The sequence below is a fragment of the Myotis nattereri genome (genome assembly GCF_964212035.1).
Source record: "Myotis nattereri genome assembly, chromosome: 4".
In the NCBI taxonomy this organism is placed as follows: domain Eukaryota; kingdom Metazoa; phylum Chordata; class Mammalia; order Chiroptera; family Vespertilionidae; genus Myotis; species Myotis nattereri.
In genome coordinates this window covers 106,528,104-106,544,501 of record NC_138079.1, presented here as the reverse complement: position 1 = coordinate 106,544,501, position 16,398 = coordinate 106,528,104, and the positions used below count along the sequence as shown (strand labels likewise).

The window sequence follows — 16,398 nt, the reverse complement described above, 5'->3', positions numbered from 1 at the left end:
GTAGAATGTGAAACGTTCCAGCAAACGTTCTTTCATGTGTTCATGCAGCAGGTATTCATGTCGTAGCTGTTCCAGTGTGAGTTAGATTTGATTTCTCAGCGAAACATTATGTTCCTCGAAGCCGAGGATCTGTCATAGCTTCTCTCATAGTCTAACTGCCCGTGTCCCACCACCCCACCCCTTGCCAGTGGCTGGCACAGTGCCTGGTGCAGGGTGTGGGCTCAGAGCAGTCTCTATGGTCTATGTGGATTAAGGGGGAACGGGCCGAGGAGAGGCTGGAGTCGGGGAGGGGCCAGTTCACTGTGGAGAGGGGCTCTGGTCTTCACAAAGAAAGGCAAGGGGAGAGCTGAGGGGTGTTAAGCAGGGGCATGAGGAGGCCAGGTTTGCATGTTAGGGCTAATCACTAGGAGGAGGATGGGAAGGTGCAAGAACAGACGTGGGAAGAGCTCCAAGTGGAGTAGGAAGCAGAAGGGCGGCCTCCAGGCAGGCAGTGGCTGGGCAGGTGGAGAGGGGTGTGCAGACTCCAGAGTGATGCTGGAGACAGGCCTTTGGCCTGGGCCGGGGAGACGGGGAGAGAAGGGACCCAGGTTTCCAACACCAGCAGAAATGGATATGCAAGTGAGATTTGGCTTCAGGGCCCCTCTGTCCTGAGGATAGGGCTGGGGCCTTGGGGGTTGGGGCCTTGGGGGCTGAGGGCCTGGGTCCATGGGAGGAAACTCACCTAGCTGGTCAGGTGAGCTTTTGTGGATAGTGAGACAGACTGTGGCGCTTGCAGCTTCCAGGCGGGAGGGCGCCTCTTCCAGGCACTGGTACTCAGGCTGCCCCACCTCGGAGGGGGCAAATCTGATGGCCACGCCCACGCTCAGCACTGGCCGGCTCCTGGGGGCACGCACAGGGCTGAGGAGAGGACTCTGCCTCTGGGAGGACCAGGAAGGGTAGGTCGGACGCACAGCCAGCAGGGAGGGATGTGGGAGCTGTCACCTGAGCAGCAGCACGTGACCTCGGGACCCCACAGCCAGGTCTGCCAGTCCATCCTGGGTGAGGTCCTGACCTCCGCTCAGCGACTGCCCTAAACTCTGGAACTGGGGGGAGAGCTGGGAGCCTGCGATGCGCTGGCCGGGAGGGGAGAAGTAGAGGTCAGGGGGAGGCGATGGAGAGATATGACAAGAAAGATTTGGGAAGGAGGCTGCAGCGAATTGGATCTGAGTGGAGAAACGGAACAGAAGGGATGGGGGTGGGATGGAAGGCAGGCAGAGTGAGGTTCTCAGGGACCCTGGGCAAAGAGAGGGGAGCGCTTTGGGGCCCACTCATCATGAGGGTGCAGGTTGACGCCAAAGTAAAAGCCTAACAATGGGAACACAATAGAGCCCGTTATTAATTTGTGTGTTTATTCATAAACGTGTGATGAACGGACTCCCATTGAGCTATAGCTACACGATGCCTATGGAGGTGATTTGTTATTTAATGTTTCATAGGAGGAAACGAAAGCTAACTCAGCCCTTTGCCTGAAGGCGCACAGCTGACTGGCTGGCCAGGCGTTTGACAGGGGCCTGCAGGCTCTTTACCATCAGCCCCCACAAAGGCTGCCTGAAGCCTGTTGGAACCACAGGAGAGGAGGCAATCTTCGCAGGGGCTGGCGGACGACCGGAAATGCGGCGCTGAGAGGAGGAGGGGAGGGCTCCTGCCAAGGCAAGTGTGGGAGCAGCAGCAGGTGACTCTAGGAAATGCGAAGGGGGCTGAGGAGGGCCTCACCTGGCTGTGGGAGGGGCTGATGCCCGGCCCCGAGGCTCCGTGGAACAGGTACACAGCACCCCGGTTCTCCTCCTCCCCCGGGGCCCCGATGGCCACGTCCGTCAGCTTGTCCCCATTCACGTCCCCCATGGCGGTCAGGGCTGCCCCAAAGCGGCCCCAGGGGTGGCCCTGCTCCCCACGGAGAATGGCCCAGCACTGCCACCTGGCCCTCTGCAGAGCAGAAACAGTGCCAGTCCCAACCCAGGCAACCCCTCCACCCCACACCCAGGCCCCACCCAGCCAGGCCTCCTCAGCCACTCACCCCCCGGGGCAAGGGGCACACAGACACCTGGCCCCCCCGGGTCGGCTCGTAGTAATGGGGAGCCCCGATGAGGACCAGGTCGGAGCTGCCATCTCTGTCCACGTCCACAGAGCAGAGGGAGGCCCCGAAGTAGGAGCCAATCTGGAGGGCAGAGCCTCACGTCACCCTGTCTGCCCTGGCGCAGGGCACCCTCTGGCCAGGTCCCGCCTCTCCCTGGCACCAGGACCTCCCCCCACGAGCCCCGAACCCCTTCGTCTGCTCCCTCCTCCCTGGAGAGCCCGCCACCCTCTGGTCCTCCACACCCAACCTGGGTCCCTGTGACTTCAGCCTTCGGCCTCCACTGCCCAGCCGCCTGGGTGAAGATGACGGCCTTCCCGGTGTGCTGATGGCGGGGGGCCCCCAGGACCAGGCTCTGCACCCCCTTCCAAAGGGCCAGCTCGGTGGAGTAACCTGAGGGGGCTGGGCCTCAGCTCAAAGGCCACACCCCCCAACCCCCCCAACCCTGTCCCCTGCCCCCCACCCGTCCCCTGCCCCCACCTGTCCCCTGCCCCCACCGTCCCCTGCCCCCGACCTGTCCCCTGCCGCCCGCCCCCCACCCCTGCCCCCCGCCCCCCACCCCTGTCCCCTGCCCCCCAGCAGCTCATCTCCCGCCTGTCCCTGTCCGCACAGCCAGAGCCTGTTCTCACCCAGGTAGGAGTCCGCCATGTCCAGGTTCTCCTGAGACATGTTGATGAAGGTGGGAGGTTTCTTGTTTGGGGGGTACAGGAAGGCACCTCCAGACCAGCTGAAGCTCCCCACAGCGCCCAGAACTGGTCCGTCCTGGGAAGGAAGGTCTGGGCTGAGCCGGGGGGCAGGAGAAACAGCAACTCCAAGGCGGCCTCACCCATTGTTTGGAATCCCTCTTCCCCATCCAGGGCCCCTGCCCGGTCAGCCCCATCGCCTCTCACTGCCCCAGAGTTAGGTCCTCTCAAACCCAAGTGTGCAGCCGCCACCCTCCAGGGGAACCAAGATGGCACCCGTCACCAAGCCCCTGAGGGTGGCATCTAGGATCCACCCCAGTCAAACCTGTGGAGTCCCCTCTGTTCCCAAACACACCAAGCCTTGCGGGAACACCTCTCTCCCTCCTGCTGGGACTCAGCGCCTCCCTCTGGAAGTGGCAGCCTCCTCCCTCCTCTGGGTGTTGCTCCTCCCTCGGGAAGCCACGGGCATTCCCTGCTCCACACAGACCGTTTGCTGGTAAACTTTTGATTGTGGATAATTGAGAACATTTACAAAAGTAGAGAGAAGTGTATAACGAGCCCATAGTACCCATGGCTCAGCTTAGGGATCAATTCATGGCCAATCTCATTCCATTTCTATGTCCGCCTCACTCTCTCCACAAATTGTCGGGAAGCGAGTCCCTCTGGACATATGGACCACACACCGACCTTTGGATAAGGCGTGCGATGTTGTCATGTCTGGGTCTGCGTGGTCTGGCCCTTCCCACCGCCACGGCCATCTCCTTCCGCACTGCCCTGCGTGCACTCTGCCTGGCTCTGCTGCCCTTCCAGCTCCCTATTGCAGTGACATTGCTCCTGCCTCAGGCCCTTTGCACGTGCTTTCCCCTCTACTGGAGCCATCTCTCCCCACGTGTGTCCAGGGTTGGCCCTTTCTCATCGCCCAGCTTCAGTTCCCACTCCCCGGGTCTCCTCTGAGCACCTCCCTTGCTCTGTCCCGACTCCCACAGTCTGAAAGGTGTTGTTTCTCGGTTGTCACCTCCCCCAAGAGAGAAGGAGCTTCGGCTAATCTGTTCTCTGCCGTGTCCCCAGCACCCACACATGCCCTGAACGTCGGGCCCGAACAGATGCTGAGCTGGAGGACAGGGTCTGCTTTCTGTATACTTCTGGGTCCCAGTTGCCAACCAAGGGCTGGCCCAGGGTAGTGCCCGAGGCCCGCTTGCCAACTGCGTGCTCCACCCACCTTTGTGAGCGCCGAACTGAAGCCTTCTTGTGACATCTCATACTGGAAGGCGCTACTTGTCCTCGACTGGGTTCCTGTGGGAACAGGTCGCTGAGGCTCCCGGAGGCCAGGAGACCGCAGGGGCTCGGAGCGGAGGAAGGAGGGGAGCCTGAGGCTTGGGTTCAGTTTTGGGTGAGCTGTGACCAGGGATGGACCTCAGACCCGCAGGGGACAAGTGGGTGGGGGCACCTTCGGTGCTGAGACCTCAGCTCTTTCCCCGTTTACCCTCCACCGCGAAGATCTTCTCCTGCAGCTGCTTCTGGATGCTGCCGAGCGCTGCAAAGTTGTTCACCTTGAACACGTGGTCCCGCGCGGGCGCGGAGCCGATGGTGTCCAGCTCCCGCCTGGCGGCCGTTTCCTGGAAAGCGCCTCCCACCTGGGCAGAGAGGCGGCTGAGGAGGAGCGCCCGCCTGCTGCCGCAGGGTGGGGGTGGGGGGGTAGGGGGGGACAGGTGCAGGCCGAGCCTGGGGCAGTCCACAGGGAGGGTACGCACCCCAATGGCATAGCGGACGATGCCGGCTCTCTCGGCCTGGGGGATGACATCACTGTACTCGAGGGGGTCTTTGTACTTCTGTCCATCCGTGATAACAATGAGGATCTTCTTGGCACTTTTGCGGGCCCCGTTCCTACTGTGAAATAGGTCCTTCCTGCCAGGGAGGTGAGGGAGATGGCTGCTGAGGGGGACCGACTCCGGGAGGAAATGGTCTCTGGCACCAGTAGCTCATCTGGAGGGCGGGGGATTCCTGGTGCCCCAGGCTGCCAGGTGTGTGAAGAAATCCACCCCTTTTTGAAAACCATGCTGACAATGATCAGTAAGGCCAATAACGAAGATTCGCAGGTCCCCTGCTCCTAGAATTCCACCCACGGTGGCGTCTCACTCCCAGGAGGCAGCGTGGTGCGGGCGGGAGCTCTGCGGGCGAGTTACCTCGGCTCTCTGAGCCTCTGCTTCCCTCCAGCAAGGTGAGAACCACGACTGTGCCATAGCTGGTCTCCCACGATGGCCCCAGGGAGCCCCACCCGACCCCCTTCCCATACTGAACCCGGCCTGGGACGTGCTCTACTCGCCCGCATGCAGTGGAGGAGACACCGTGCCCAGCCTTGGTAGCTTTTGCCCCTTGGGGAGCCCTTGAACCCCATGAGAGAGGTCTAGCTCCCCTGTTGGAGTGGCCACATGGAGAGGCCCAGCCATCCCGGACGAGCCCCACCTTGCAGCCACGGGAGGGCCGCTCTCGTGTTCCAGCCCAGGCGCCCTCCGACCAGCCCCACGAGGGACGGAGAGCCTGTGTGACATGGCTGAGCCCCGGATCATGAAGATAATAATAAAAGAGCTGCAGTTTAAGCCACCAAAGTTGGGAGTCATTAGGCAACAACAGATAATGGAGACAGATGGTATCGGGTGATTCTGAGGCCCCAATAAGGCCAGGCTTTGACTGCAGTGAGCGGCCTCTCGGGAAGCGTTAACTCTGTGGAGCTGCCGCACACCATTCACACTGTGGCCGTGTGCTCACATCCGCGCGCATGTAACGCCGGAAACAGCCCTCGTCCAACATTAGGGAAGGCGTGCAGCACATGACCCAGAGCCCTGGAGAAGCACACAGACATTTCAGAGGAAAGCAGGAAAAGCTGTGGAGGCAGGTGGACGCGATCCACACAGCAGACGGAAACAAGGCAGACGGAAGCAGTTTCCACCCGGTCGTGACCATGTGAAATGTGTCGGCGCACAGACGGGGATGGGAGTCACACTGCTTTGCAGGTGGGATTCTGTTATCCGTTTGTACTTATTTCCTCTTGTTGCAAAAAGCTGTGAGGGACCCCAGCCAGGTGGCTCAGTTGGTTGGAGCATCGTCCATACAGCAAAACGGTTGTGGGTTCGATTCCCAGTCAGGGCACATGCCCAGGCTGCAGGTTTGATTCTGGTTGGGGTGCGAGTGGGAGGCAACCAATCAATGTCTCTCTCTCTCTCTCTCTCTCTCTCTCTCTCTCTCTCTCTCTCTCTCTCTCTCATCAATAAACCTATCCTCGGGTGAGGATTAAAAAAGTAAAATACAGTGAGGCGTTTGGCTAGAGGGACAGTGGGTCCCCCAATATTTCCTTAAAGTTATTGCCCTTTTGTCTTTTTTGTAATAAAATTCCTACTCCCCACCCCAATCCCAGTCCGTGGCAGGAAGGAGCGGAGTCAGCCTGAGGCGGCTTGGCTCTGGGGAGCGGCGGGCTGTCTGCTGTCTGGGAGAGAGGAGCCGGGCGGAGGGAGGAGCAGGGCGGAGGGAGGAGCCGGGCGGAGGGAGGAGCGGGGCGGAGGGAGGAGCGGGGCGGAGGGAGGAGCGGGGCGGAGGGAGGAGCCGGGCGGAGGGAGGAGCGGGGCGGAGGGAGGAGCCGGGCGGAGGGAGGAGCCGGGCGGAGGGAGGAGCAGGGCGGCACTGAGAGAACCTCACCGTGGCCACCCCTGGACGGAGCCCCAGAGAAGAAAGGGACGACGGACCAGGACAGAAGCTTCACTCGGGGACGGAGGCTGTTCTCATGATTGTCCGTCCCCAGGGGTCAGTGGCCAGTTCTGAGCCACAGGAGTGAAGAGGGGGCATTTGGAGAAGCACCCCTCTCTCCGGCACCACCCCCAGAGCCGCGCCCTGGAGTGTGCAGGCAGCAGAGCACCCAGGACACTCAGCCGCTCTCCCACGAGAGCCACGTCTTCCGTGCCGGCCTCGCACCTGGGCCCTCTCCCCGCCTCCACACCCGGTGCTGACAGGTGCCCGGCCAGCGCCCAGCCGTAGGGCCGGGCCACGTGTTATCCTGTGGCACATGTTAGTAATGCATCACGTGTGCTGGCTTTAAAGATAAAGCAAACAACACCAACAGATACAGGACAGAACACCAGCACCAGCTAATGAAGAGGGCACGCGTGGGTGAGGAAGGAGGGGAGGGCGGGAGCGGGAGAGGCACGGTGCCTGCGGCGAAGGGGGCGAGGGCGGCGGCTCCCAACCCTGCCGCTGATCCAGCACCTTCCCTGCAGGAGCTCCTCGCATGTTACCTCGTTCCATCCTAAACCAACAGGTGAGTTTACTCATTTGAAATGTACCGAGACAGAAAGGTCAGTAACGCCCAGGGTTGCCCAGATAACCAGTGGGGAGCCAGCACGGGAACCCAGATATGTCTGAACCAAAGGCCAGGAGCTGGCTGCCCCAGGCGGGCTCCGGGTCCAGCCCATGCAAGGCCAGGCAATGGGAAAGGGGACAGAGGAGCCCTTCCTGCAAGGGGCGAGGGAGGGGGAGGGGAGGGGATGCGGGGAGCAGGAGGCCCGAATTGCTCCAGGAGGACTCTGCCTGCAGTCCCTCCCTTCCCTTCTGCATCCCTTTCCCGAGCCTCCCTCAGCTGGAGGAAGGGCTGTCCCGGACCCAGGGTGAGGCGGGGATCCCGCAGGCAGCAGGGGGGTGGGAAGCGGGGATCCCGCAGGCAACAGGGGGGTGGGAGGCGGGGATCCCGCAGGCAGCAGGGGGGTGGGAGGCGGGGATCCCGCAGGCAGCAGGGGGGTGGGAGGCGGGGATCCCGCAGGCAGCAGGGGGGTGGGAGGCGGGGATCCCGCAGGCAGCAGGGGAGCTTACACCACTATCTGGATGGCTGAGGCTGTATAGGTCAGTCCTTTCAGCTGGACGATGGGATCCAGCAGGCTCTGAGGGCCCGGGCTGTCCTGGAACTGGGTGAAGGTGAAGTGGGTCTCCATGATGTTGGAGTACTGCATCAGTGAGAACTGCGGGCGAGAGGGGCCTGGGCTCAGGAGCTGTTGTTTTGGGGTTTAGTACGCTTTTTATTTCAGAATAATTTTGGGCTTGCAAACCATGGTCTGTGTTTTTTTGTTTTGTTTGTTTGTTTTCCATTTTAAGCACTTTTATTTTTTAAAAAAATATATTTTATTGATTCTTTACAGAGAAGAAGGGAGAGGGCTAGAGAGTTAGAAACATCGATGAGAGGAACATCGATCAGCTGCCTCCTGCACACTCCCCACTGAGGATGTGCCCGCAACCCAGGTACATGCCCTTGACTAGAATCGAACCTGGGACCTTTCAGTCCGCAGGCCGATGCTCTATCCACTGAGCCAAACCGGTCAGGGCTTGGTCTGTGTTTTTCAGGCCCAGCAAAAATATACTGAAACCCACAAGAAAAGAAAATGACCCCAAAAGACAACCGGAAACTCAAAATCCAATAATGCTTCTTTCATCGTCTGCAAAGAATAACCTTGCCAACCACAATAATTGTTAAACTTACATCTTCAAAAATGATAACACATGAAATCAATTTGTAGCTGTGTTTCCTCACTCCTCAAGAATTTGTACATACACATTCACTAATTACTGGGAGATAAAATAATAAGATGAAGAAGGCATGAATTAAGAATTATACAGAATCATCAATGATCTGGCCAAGTTACTTTCAGTCACATTTCACAGCAGAATTATTTTACAAAATTTTCAATGCTTTTAAACAGCAAAAACATTATATTTTCTGTGGCATGTGGGAACCTATTAAATGCAATGGGGGGTGGGGACCTCCTAGGGTGAGGATGCAAATTGGCCTGCGCTGGCACCTTACCTTGACCCTGGACCCTGGCCTCATCCCGGCACAGGCCTGCCGGGCCAGCCACCCCAGCGATGCCACGCCCCCTCCCGGGCTGTGGTCCCCAGAAGCAGACCCTCCCACCCCACTCCTCAGGCCTAGGGGACCCAGTCTTCACCAGGGTGCTGTTGCCCTTGAACTGGCCCATCACGGCTCTGACAAAGTTCTTCATCTGCTTAAAGTCACTTTGGCCAATGCTGCCCGAGCCATCGATGAGGAAGACAATGTCCATCTGTTGGTGCGGACACTCTGTGGAGAGGGAGGGAGGAACCAGAGATGCACGTGTGGGTGCCAGCCACCTCCGCGGACCCAGAAAGCCTTCCCTCTCCACAGACGCAGGGGTTGTCCTGGGCATAGGAATCAATTCGCACCCGGTTTCCACACCCTCCACGGAGGAGACCCACGTCTGTGGCCCCAGCCCCGCTCCCCTCAGCGGAGTCCCTGTGGCTCCCCTCTTCCCACAAGGCCTGCAAAGGGGAAGGAGGAAGTAGAGAACAGGGGCCCAGGGGGTTCCTCAATCATTTAGTTAACAAATATCTATTGAACACACACTCTAAAGATGCCATCGAGGTTAGGAGAAGGCAGTTTAGCAAAGTGGTCCAGAGTGTGCACCCTGGAGCCAGCCTGCTGGGCTCAAGTCAGCTCCACCACCTGCCAGTGGTGGATTCAGGCAAGTTATGTAACTCCACCGGCTTCAGTTTTCCCATCTGTAAAATGGGCACAAGAAGAGTGCCTCCCGCGTGGGATCATTGCCAGGATAAGAAGAACTGATGTGAACACAAAGTGTCTGAGGTAGGGGGTGCCCCCAATGAGCGGTCGCTGTTACCCCCATGGGCACCACAGGCTGGCGTGGCGCTGGGCCCAGGGAAGGACACACTTGCAGCTGGGGCTGCCACCAGGCCCGATCCCTACCGGGACGAAGCGCTCATCCCAGCCACAGGGAATTCGCTGTCCAGGGCTCCCGGTGGAGTCCCTCCCAGGAATCATGCCAGTCCAAACGGGAGCTGTCTTGCCCACCATTACACCTCCTGTTCCTGGAGGCAGCCTGTATCCAGCCACGTTCCCAGCTCTGAGCTCCCAGCTCCCAGCTCCGAGCTCCGGCTGAGGCCTCTGATCCGATGCCTCTGCGTCCACCCTCTCCCTCTGCGCAGTCCTGCTTTCCTCACACTCAGGGGCATTGCTCCCGAGACCATTCCCAAGTGAGCCTCAGAGCCTGTTCAGGGAGATGCACTATAAGATCAGAGCTTCAAAATAGATGCCGTCCCTGCCCTGCGGAGTCCACACTGCAGGGGAAAGCCAGGCCTTCAGCAGGTGACAAATAAGACATTTCAGATTGTTTCCACACTCGTGCGGGGGGCTGTGGGCTGTCTGCCAGACCTAGTTGCTGCCTCCACTGTGCCCACATCCTGTGCTGCCCCGGGCTGGTGGGGGCCAGGGACCCAGCGCTGAGGAGTGAGGCTGAGCTGAGGCCGCTCCTCCCGCTCAGCCAGCTGGTGCAGAGAGCAAATGGGAAATCACATCCCCGTTCTCCCCAGGACTAGGACATCCAGCCCCACTGGCCACTGGCAGGCTCAGAGGCCCCGGGCCCCCTTCTCACGTTACCCCCGCCCCCAGCTGGGAGCTGGTGTTCCTGTCACCATATCTCACACTTGTGCCCACTTTCTCAGCTGCATCTCGAAAGCACCCCCACACCCTCTCCGCCAATACGAGCTCCCTCGTAATTCCCTTCTGTCCTGCTCCTTTCATGCGATCCCCTGGCCTCCAACAGCAGCCCCTGCTGTACCGCGTCTTCTGGAAAAGGACCCGGCCAGGCAGGCTGTGCCTGACGTCCTCCATCCCTAACAGTGGCGCTCACCTCGGACCTGCTTTCTCGGCTGTGGTGGGGGTCACCCTGCCCAGCACCCAGGATCTATCTCGTGAGGATGCAACTAGGTCGGGCGCCCTCCACTGCCTGGACGCTGCCCCGCCCCTTCCCTTCCAGGCAAACGCCTCACCTGCAGGTTTACCGCCCGCGGCCCATTTCCTCAGGCCCCGGAGACATCCGGGAGGCATTTACCTTCGAGCATTTAAATGCCCCATCCCCGCCGGGCTGCACAGCCTCCGGGCAGGGCCGGGCACCCGAGAGCGGACACCCTCCTCCACGCTCTCACTCTCTGTAGACTCTGCGGCCTGCGGGGTTCCTGCTGCTGCTTCACCTTCGGCTAAAAGCCCGCCACGTCTGGCGTCACGGCTTCCCTGACCCAACGCACTGTCCTCGGTCACGTCCTCAGTCAGTACCGGAGAGGCCGCCCTGCCCTGGGCCCGCCCTCCCCTCGGCCACGGAGGAGGCAGCGTGGCCTCCCTCCTCGCCACGGAGCCCTCGGCTAGGTCAGGCTGCGCTCTGTCTATTTAATCCTCACAAGCACCTTGGTGATTTAGCGCCATCTTACCAACGAGGAAACCAAGGCCCCGAGAATGAAGCAATGGCCCCGGGACACAGGAGGTGACCACGGGCAAGAGCCGCCTGCGGTGCCCAGGCCCATGCCCTGTGCACGATGCCAGTGCCGGCGCCCTGTGCACCCTCCCACGGCCTGCCATTCGCTGCCCTTAAGGGGGAAGAGTTCATCTGGGGACTCGGCAGCTCAGCACCGAGGCCGCCTCAGCAGGAGGCGGAGACCAGGCCTCATGCCTGCCCGCTTCTTGGTGCCAGCACGTGGCCCCACAGCACTGCTGCCCTAGGAGGCCTACCTGGCTGGGCAGCGGGGACTCTCCGGACAACCTGCAGCTGGGAGTCCAACAGGAGGCAGGAGCCTTCCACGTGCATGTTCTCCCCGCAGGCTCTGTGCATGGTGGGGCCGCAGGCCTAGGTGCAGAGGCCGGTGTAGGCAAGAGGCCCAGGACACTCCCGCTCTGGCCCCTCCCCAGCCTCCGCTGGCCCCTGCCCCTCTTGCCCCTGCTGTGACCCAGGAAACTCACCAACAGCCAGGGGCGGTGGACGGAGGCCGCGAGGGACAGGCCGAGGGACATGTTCACAGCCTCTAGGGGGACTGAGGGCAGACACACATGGTCACACTCAAGGCACACCCTCATTTTCAGGGAGAATCTGGGGTGGAGGCTGAGAGGGGGGACTCGGGCACGGAGAGTCGAGGCCGGATTTCGGGCGGAATCACTCACTGTGCAGTGAAAGGGGCTGACACAGGCCGGAGGCAGCGTCGCAGTCGTACAGCCGTCCGGTCTGGTTGGCTCCCACCACCTCCAGGGGAGCTCCCACCACGAGTCTGGAGGCACAGCCATGACACACGTCACAGGGGGGGTGGGGCACAGCGTGCTCCCAGGGGGTAGGGATGGGGGGGGAGGAGAAGTGAAACTTTGCTCTTGGCATTTGGCACTTGTGAGGCGACTCAAAAATCAGGGCCTAAGTTCAACCCACAAATGGGAAGGACCACATGGGGCATCGTGTGTGTGTGTGTGTGTGTGTGTGTGTGTGTGTGTGTGTGCATGAATATATGTGTATTTATTTACACAAATGGTTTGGTTGTTTTTGGCGTGTGTTTTTTAACATTCGCCAAAAATAAAACTGTTCACAACAAAACAGCATTTCCCAACAGTGGGTAAGTAACCTTTGTTTCTGGGGTGCCATCATTCTTAGTCACCCCAAGAAACAGATCACCTCAAGTTCAATGGAAAATTTTCTGAAGTCCTAGTTTTCAAAACAATCTGATGATTCTGTAATGAATTATACAAAAATATAATAGAAACAATTTAAATTGGACAATTTAAAACAGCTATAGCTATATCAGAATCCATAACTATATCTATCCTATATAATAAAAGCATAATATGCAAATCGACCGAACCGAGGAATGATCAGTTGGCGGGGGGTGGGACCGGTGAGCAGGCAGCATCAGGCCAGCCAAGCTCATGCCAGTGGGCAGAGGGAGGGAATGGTGATGGGGGAGCATGGTGGTGGAGGGGCGATGTGGGAGGGGGCTGGCACCATCCCCTGATTGGGCCATCCGGTCGTCTCCCACAGAGGGAGGCCGGGCAGCAGCAGCGGCAGGGTGATGAGGGTGGCACCGTCCTCTGATTGGCGGCCCAGTCACCTCCCACAGAGGGAGGCCAGACTGCACTTAGGCCCTCTCCTGAGCCATCAGGAGGACATCCCCTGAGGACTCCTGGACTGTGAGAGGGTGCAGGCCCCAGGCTGAGGGACCTCCCCATCCCCCACTGCACGAATTTTCATGCACCGGGCCTCTAGCAGTCACATAAATGCAATGGTTTCTTTGCAAAACTTGAGAGAAGAGACTTTTTTAACTTTGGAAAAAAATTTACCACCACCAGCAACTCCCCCACTTAGATGAGAAAATCAGAGAAATACTGGTGTGTTTTAATTAATTAGCCGAGCAGGGCTTCGTTAAGCTGGTATTTAAAGTGGCTTCCCTGGAGCCGTTCCTGTAGGGAGCGCTGAGGCCCCTGAGTGTCTAAGATGCTGGTGGGAACCTGAACGGCCGGCTAGACCCGGAGCAGCCTGGCCTGCTGGTCTCCAAGCACGAGCCAACTTTTAGCCAAACTATCAGTCTGCGCGCTCGTCTTTATCCCATTCCTCACACGTAGGCTCCGTCTTTTCAGTATTTGGGCTATCATTCAGCAGAAACCAGGAAAAACAATAGCCCTGTAACAATGGGAATCTCACCCAGTGTACACTATTTCCTTTATTATAGATGCGGTGAACAGTGGCCAGTCAGTAGCTCTATATTCTTTTTTTTAAGACGGAGGGGCCTGAACACACGTGGTGGTGAAGGGAGTGGGACGGTGGCTGCCTTGGGATTTGTGGGGCACAGAGTGCTCCCGGGGGGCGGAGGGGGAGGAGAAGTGAAACTTTGCTCTTGGCATTTGGCATTTGTGAGGCGACTCAAAAAAGCAGGGCTTGTTGGGTGCTGAGCGATCAGCAGGGGCCCGGCCCCCAGGGGCCCGGGGGTGGGGAGCTGGAGCTGCTCTCCGTGTTGATCTGGGTAGGGTTACCTGGCACACACAGCAAAAGTATTGAGCTGGGCCTTTCGGATTTCTGCTGTTCAGTCTGTGTGTTACATTCCAAAGCGAACAAAGAAAAAACAAAACTCAGTGCAGGAGGGCGGATTCCAGACCTCTCCCCCACGGCCATGCGTCGCCCAGCGTGTGGCCCGGCCTGGGATTGTGAATCGGGGTGTCCGCACCTCGCTGCGCTTGCCCCGGGACACCTGGGCACAGCCACCGCTGAGGCGGCGGGAGGCGAGGGGAGTGGGGGGCCTACCTAGATCTGCCAAACTGGGCCACACTCTGCCCAAAGCCAGCGCCGTCCTCCTGGAAGACCCTGGGCGTCTCCACATCCAGGTTGAATCCGTGACAAGCAGCCAGAACTGAGGGGATGTGGGGCCGAGGGGCAGGGAGGAGGGTCAGAGAAGCCCCCCTCTGGATTCCCCTTCTTGGAATCTTGATGCCCACCCTCCCGCAGCCTGGGTTTCCCATCTGCCCGTCTTCGTTGTTTCCTGGTTTGCCGGCTGTGTGGCTCCTGTCTCCCTCCCTCCCTTAGAAATAATCAGAGCGCACTGCGAAGGACAGGGAGGCAGAGGGGACCCTCGGGACCGCAGAGGGCATCCAGAACCCGCATCAGGCCCGGCACCGCCTGGGATGTTGCATCAGGAACGCCTTTTAAAGACAAAGCGGCCACAGGGTTTACTGTCTACACGGGGACCTTCTGAGAGTGAAAGGAACACCATCAACACTGACACCAGGGACGCTGGGGCTGCCCCGCAAACCAGGGCATATGGTCACCCTGCTCTACCTTCTCCTCATCCAGAGGCCCTGGGGGCCAGGTTGGAGAACACACTTAGAATTCTGGGATTAGCCCTGGCCGGTGCGCAGTGGCTGGAGAGCTGGCCCGCGCACAGAAGGGTCGTGGGTTTGATTCCCATTCAAGGGCACATACCTGGGTTACGGGTTCGCTCCCTGCCCCTAGTGGGGCGTGTGTGGGTGGCAACCAGTCGATGAGTCTCTCTCACATCAACATTTCTCTCTCTCTCTCCCCCACTCCCTCCTCCTTTCCACTCTCTGAAAAGCAGTGGAGACATACCCTCAGATGAAGATAAACAACAGAAGCACAAACAAACAAAAAAGAAGTCTGATTCATTATTTGAAGTCATACGTGTCCTTGCCCCTCTCCCTTGGCGCCAGGCTCTCAGAGGGCCAGGACTGTGCTGCCCTGAATGGGAGCCTGGCACAGTGCCTGGCCCTTAGCCGGGGATGAACGCTGCCTGTTGACTGACCCAGAACTGGACACCAGCCCAGCCAGGAGGCCGGCCCTCTCTCCGGGCCCTTCACTGGCCACAGGCTCTTCTCTGGTGGCTACGCTCGAAAGCTTCAGGGAAACCCCTACATTTCACGGGCTTTTTCTTGCTCCCCCATCCCAGGCAACCACCCTCCCTCCCCATCCCTCCTAGAGCTCCGAGTCCTCTCTGTACTGAGGACCCGACTTTAAGCCCAAGGCCAGGGAAACTCCAGGGAAGCCAAGCCTCAGGCTGGGCCGAGACAGGGAGGGCCCAGACCCTCATGCCCGGGCTTCGGGGAGGAGGACAGGAGTTTGGGGACCTGGGGCCTACGATGGCCACGTGGGGGAGCCTCACGTCCTAGGCCTTCCTGCCAAAGAATGGCGGCCCCAGGATCTGACAAGGAGTCCGTCAGGGTGACGTCAGCGAGAAGCGGGCGTGTGAGCCCGGGAGTGAGGCCCTTAGAGACGCGGCCCTTCCCCAGGGGCAGCCATCACTGGCGCTGGCGCCAGAGCTGCCGGACCTCCCCCCTTCTCAAGAGAAGCCGGAATCGGGATTTCTGTGTGAAGTCGGGCTTTAAGACACACACATGACCGATTTTCAAATGACTCCTGGATGTGGGCCTGACACCGTTTCCAACGTCCAGAGTTTTCTCTCGGCGGCAGTGAGTGCCAACCCGAAACCAAGATTCAAGGGAGACGCAGGACCGGGTACCCAGGTGGTACCCAGCCGTCCCCTCTCTGCTGGCTCCTGTGGCCTCCCCTCCCGGCTGCTGGGGCTGGCTCCTCTCACCCCCCAGCGCCCGCACAGGCCACCCAGGGGAGAGGGCCTCTGCCCGAGCAGCACCCAGCGCCCCTCTGCCCACCTCGGCTCAGGTCTCACCCTCCCCAGACTGCAAGCCCGTCCTCCGTCCGCACCCCATGGACCAGCCCTCCCCTGCCTTCAGCTCCCGGGGGAGCTGCCCCCAGGGCTTCTCCCAGCTCCGGGGCCCCACTCACCGCCCAGGAAGAGCACAGCTCCAAAGGCCATCGCTGAGCAGCCGCTGGAGGAGGACCGTGGGGCTGAGCAGCTGCTGAATCGCAGGGCTGAGCACCAGCTCGCTGAAGGCTGCTCGGTGAAGAGTTAGTAACTACTCAGGGCCTTGAAGTGGGAAGAGAAGGCACATTGAGGAAGTCCCTGGTTCACCATAGAGCAGAGGCAGGGGCAGAAAGCCAACACCACCCTGGGGGACAACCCCCAAGTTCTCCCCCTCCACCACCTCGAGGGCCTGGCTGACCCAGAAGACACGCCCCCCCCCCCAAGCCCTTTAGACCCAGCCGGTGCCTCCGAAACCAGGTGGCATATGAGCCCTAGGACATGGGTGTGAGCTGGAGAGGGGCAGACCACCCCTCAGGTCTAACCTACACCACTCTACACTTGACATTTAACCTACATCTGAAGTGTTAGAAATAACTGTCATGA

At 59.8% G+C, this 16,398-nt stretch overlaps 1 protein-coding gene across 1 annotated transcript in view; it reads right to left on the bottom strand.

Annotated features, from left to right (window-relative positions):
- The window catches only part of ITGAD (integrin subunit alpha D), a gene marked incomplete at both ends in the record, with an annotated part of 28,051 nt that extends 12,085 nt beyond the window's left edge, over window positions 1-15,966 (bottom strand). The window contains 16 exons of the mRNA XM_081089749.1: window positions 722-897; window positions 982-1,112; window positions 1,753-1,962; window positions 2,054-2,194; window positions 2,361-2,503; window positions 2,740-2,872; window positions 4,013-4,086; window positions 4,277-4,427; window positions 4,545-4,698; window positions 7,648-7,793; window positions 8,775-8,905; window positions 11,384-11,498; window positions 11,612-11,682; window positions 11,810-11,913; window positions 13,926-14,031; window positions 15,936-15,966. Of these exons, the coding sequence (XP_080945875.1) occupies window positions 722-897; window positions 982-1,112; window positions 1,753-1,962; window positions 2,054-2,194; window positions 2,361-2,503; window positions 2,740-2,872; window positions 4,013-4,086; window positions 4,277-4,427; window positions 4,545-4,698; window positions 7,648-7,793; window positions 8,775-8,905; window positions 11,384-11,498; window positions 11,612-11,682; window positions 11,810-11,913; window positions 13,926-14,031; window positions 15,936-15,966 (2,017 nt within the window). The remainder of the gene's footprint in view (window positions 1-721; window positions 898-981; window positions 1,113-1,752; window positions 1,963-2,053; window positions 2,195-2,360; window positions 2,504-2,739; window positions 2,873-4,012; window positions 4,087-4,276; window positions 4,428-4,544; window positions 4,699-7,647; window positions 7,794-8,774; window positions 8,906-11,383; window positions 11,499-11,611; window positions 11,683-11,809; window positions 11,914-13,925; window positions 14,032-15,935) is intronic.
- Window positions 15,967-16,398: the final 432 nt, after the last annotated feature.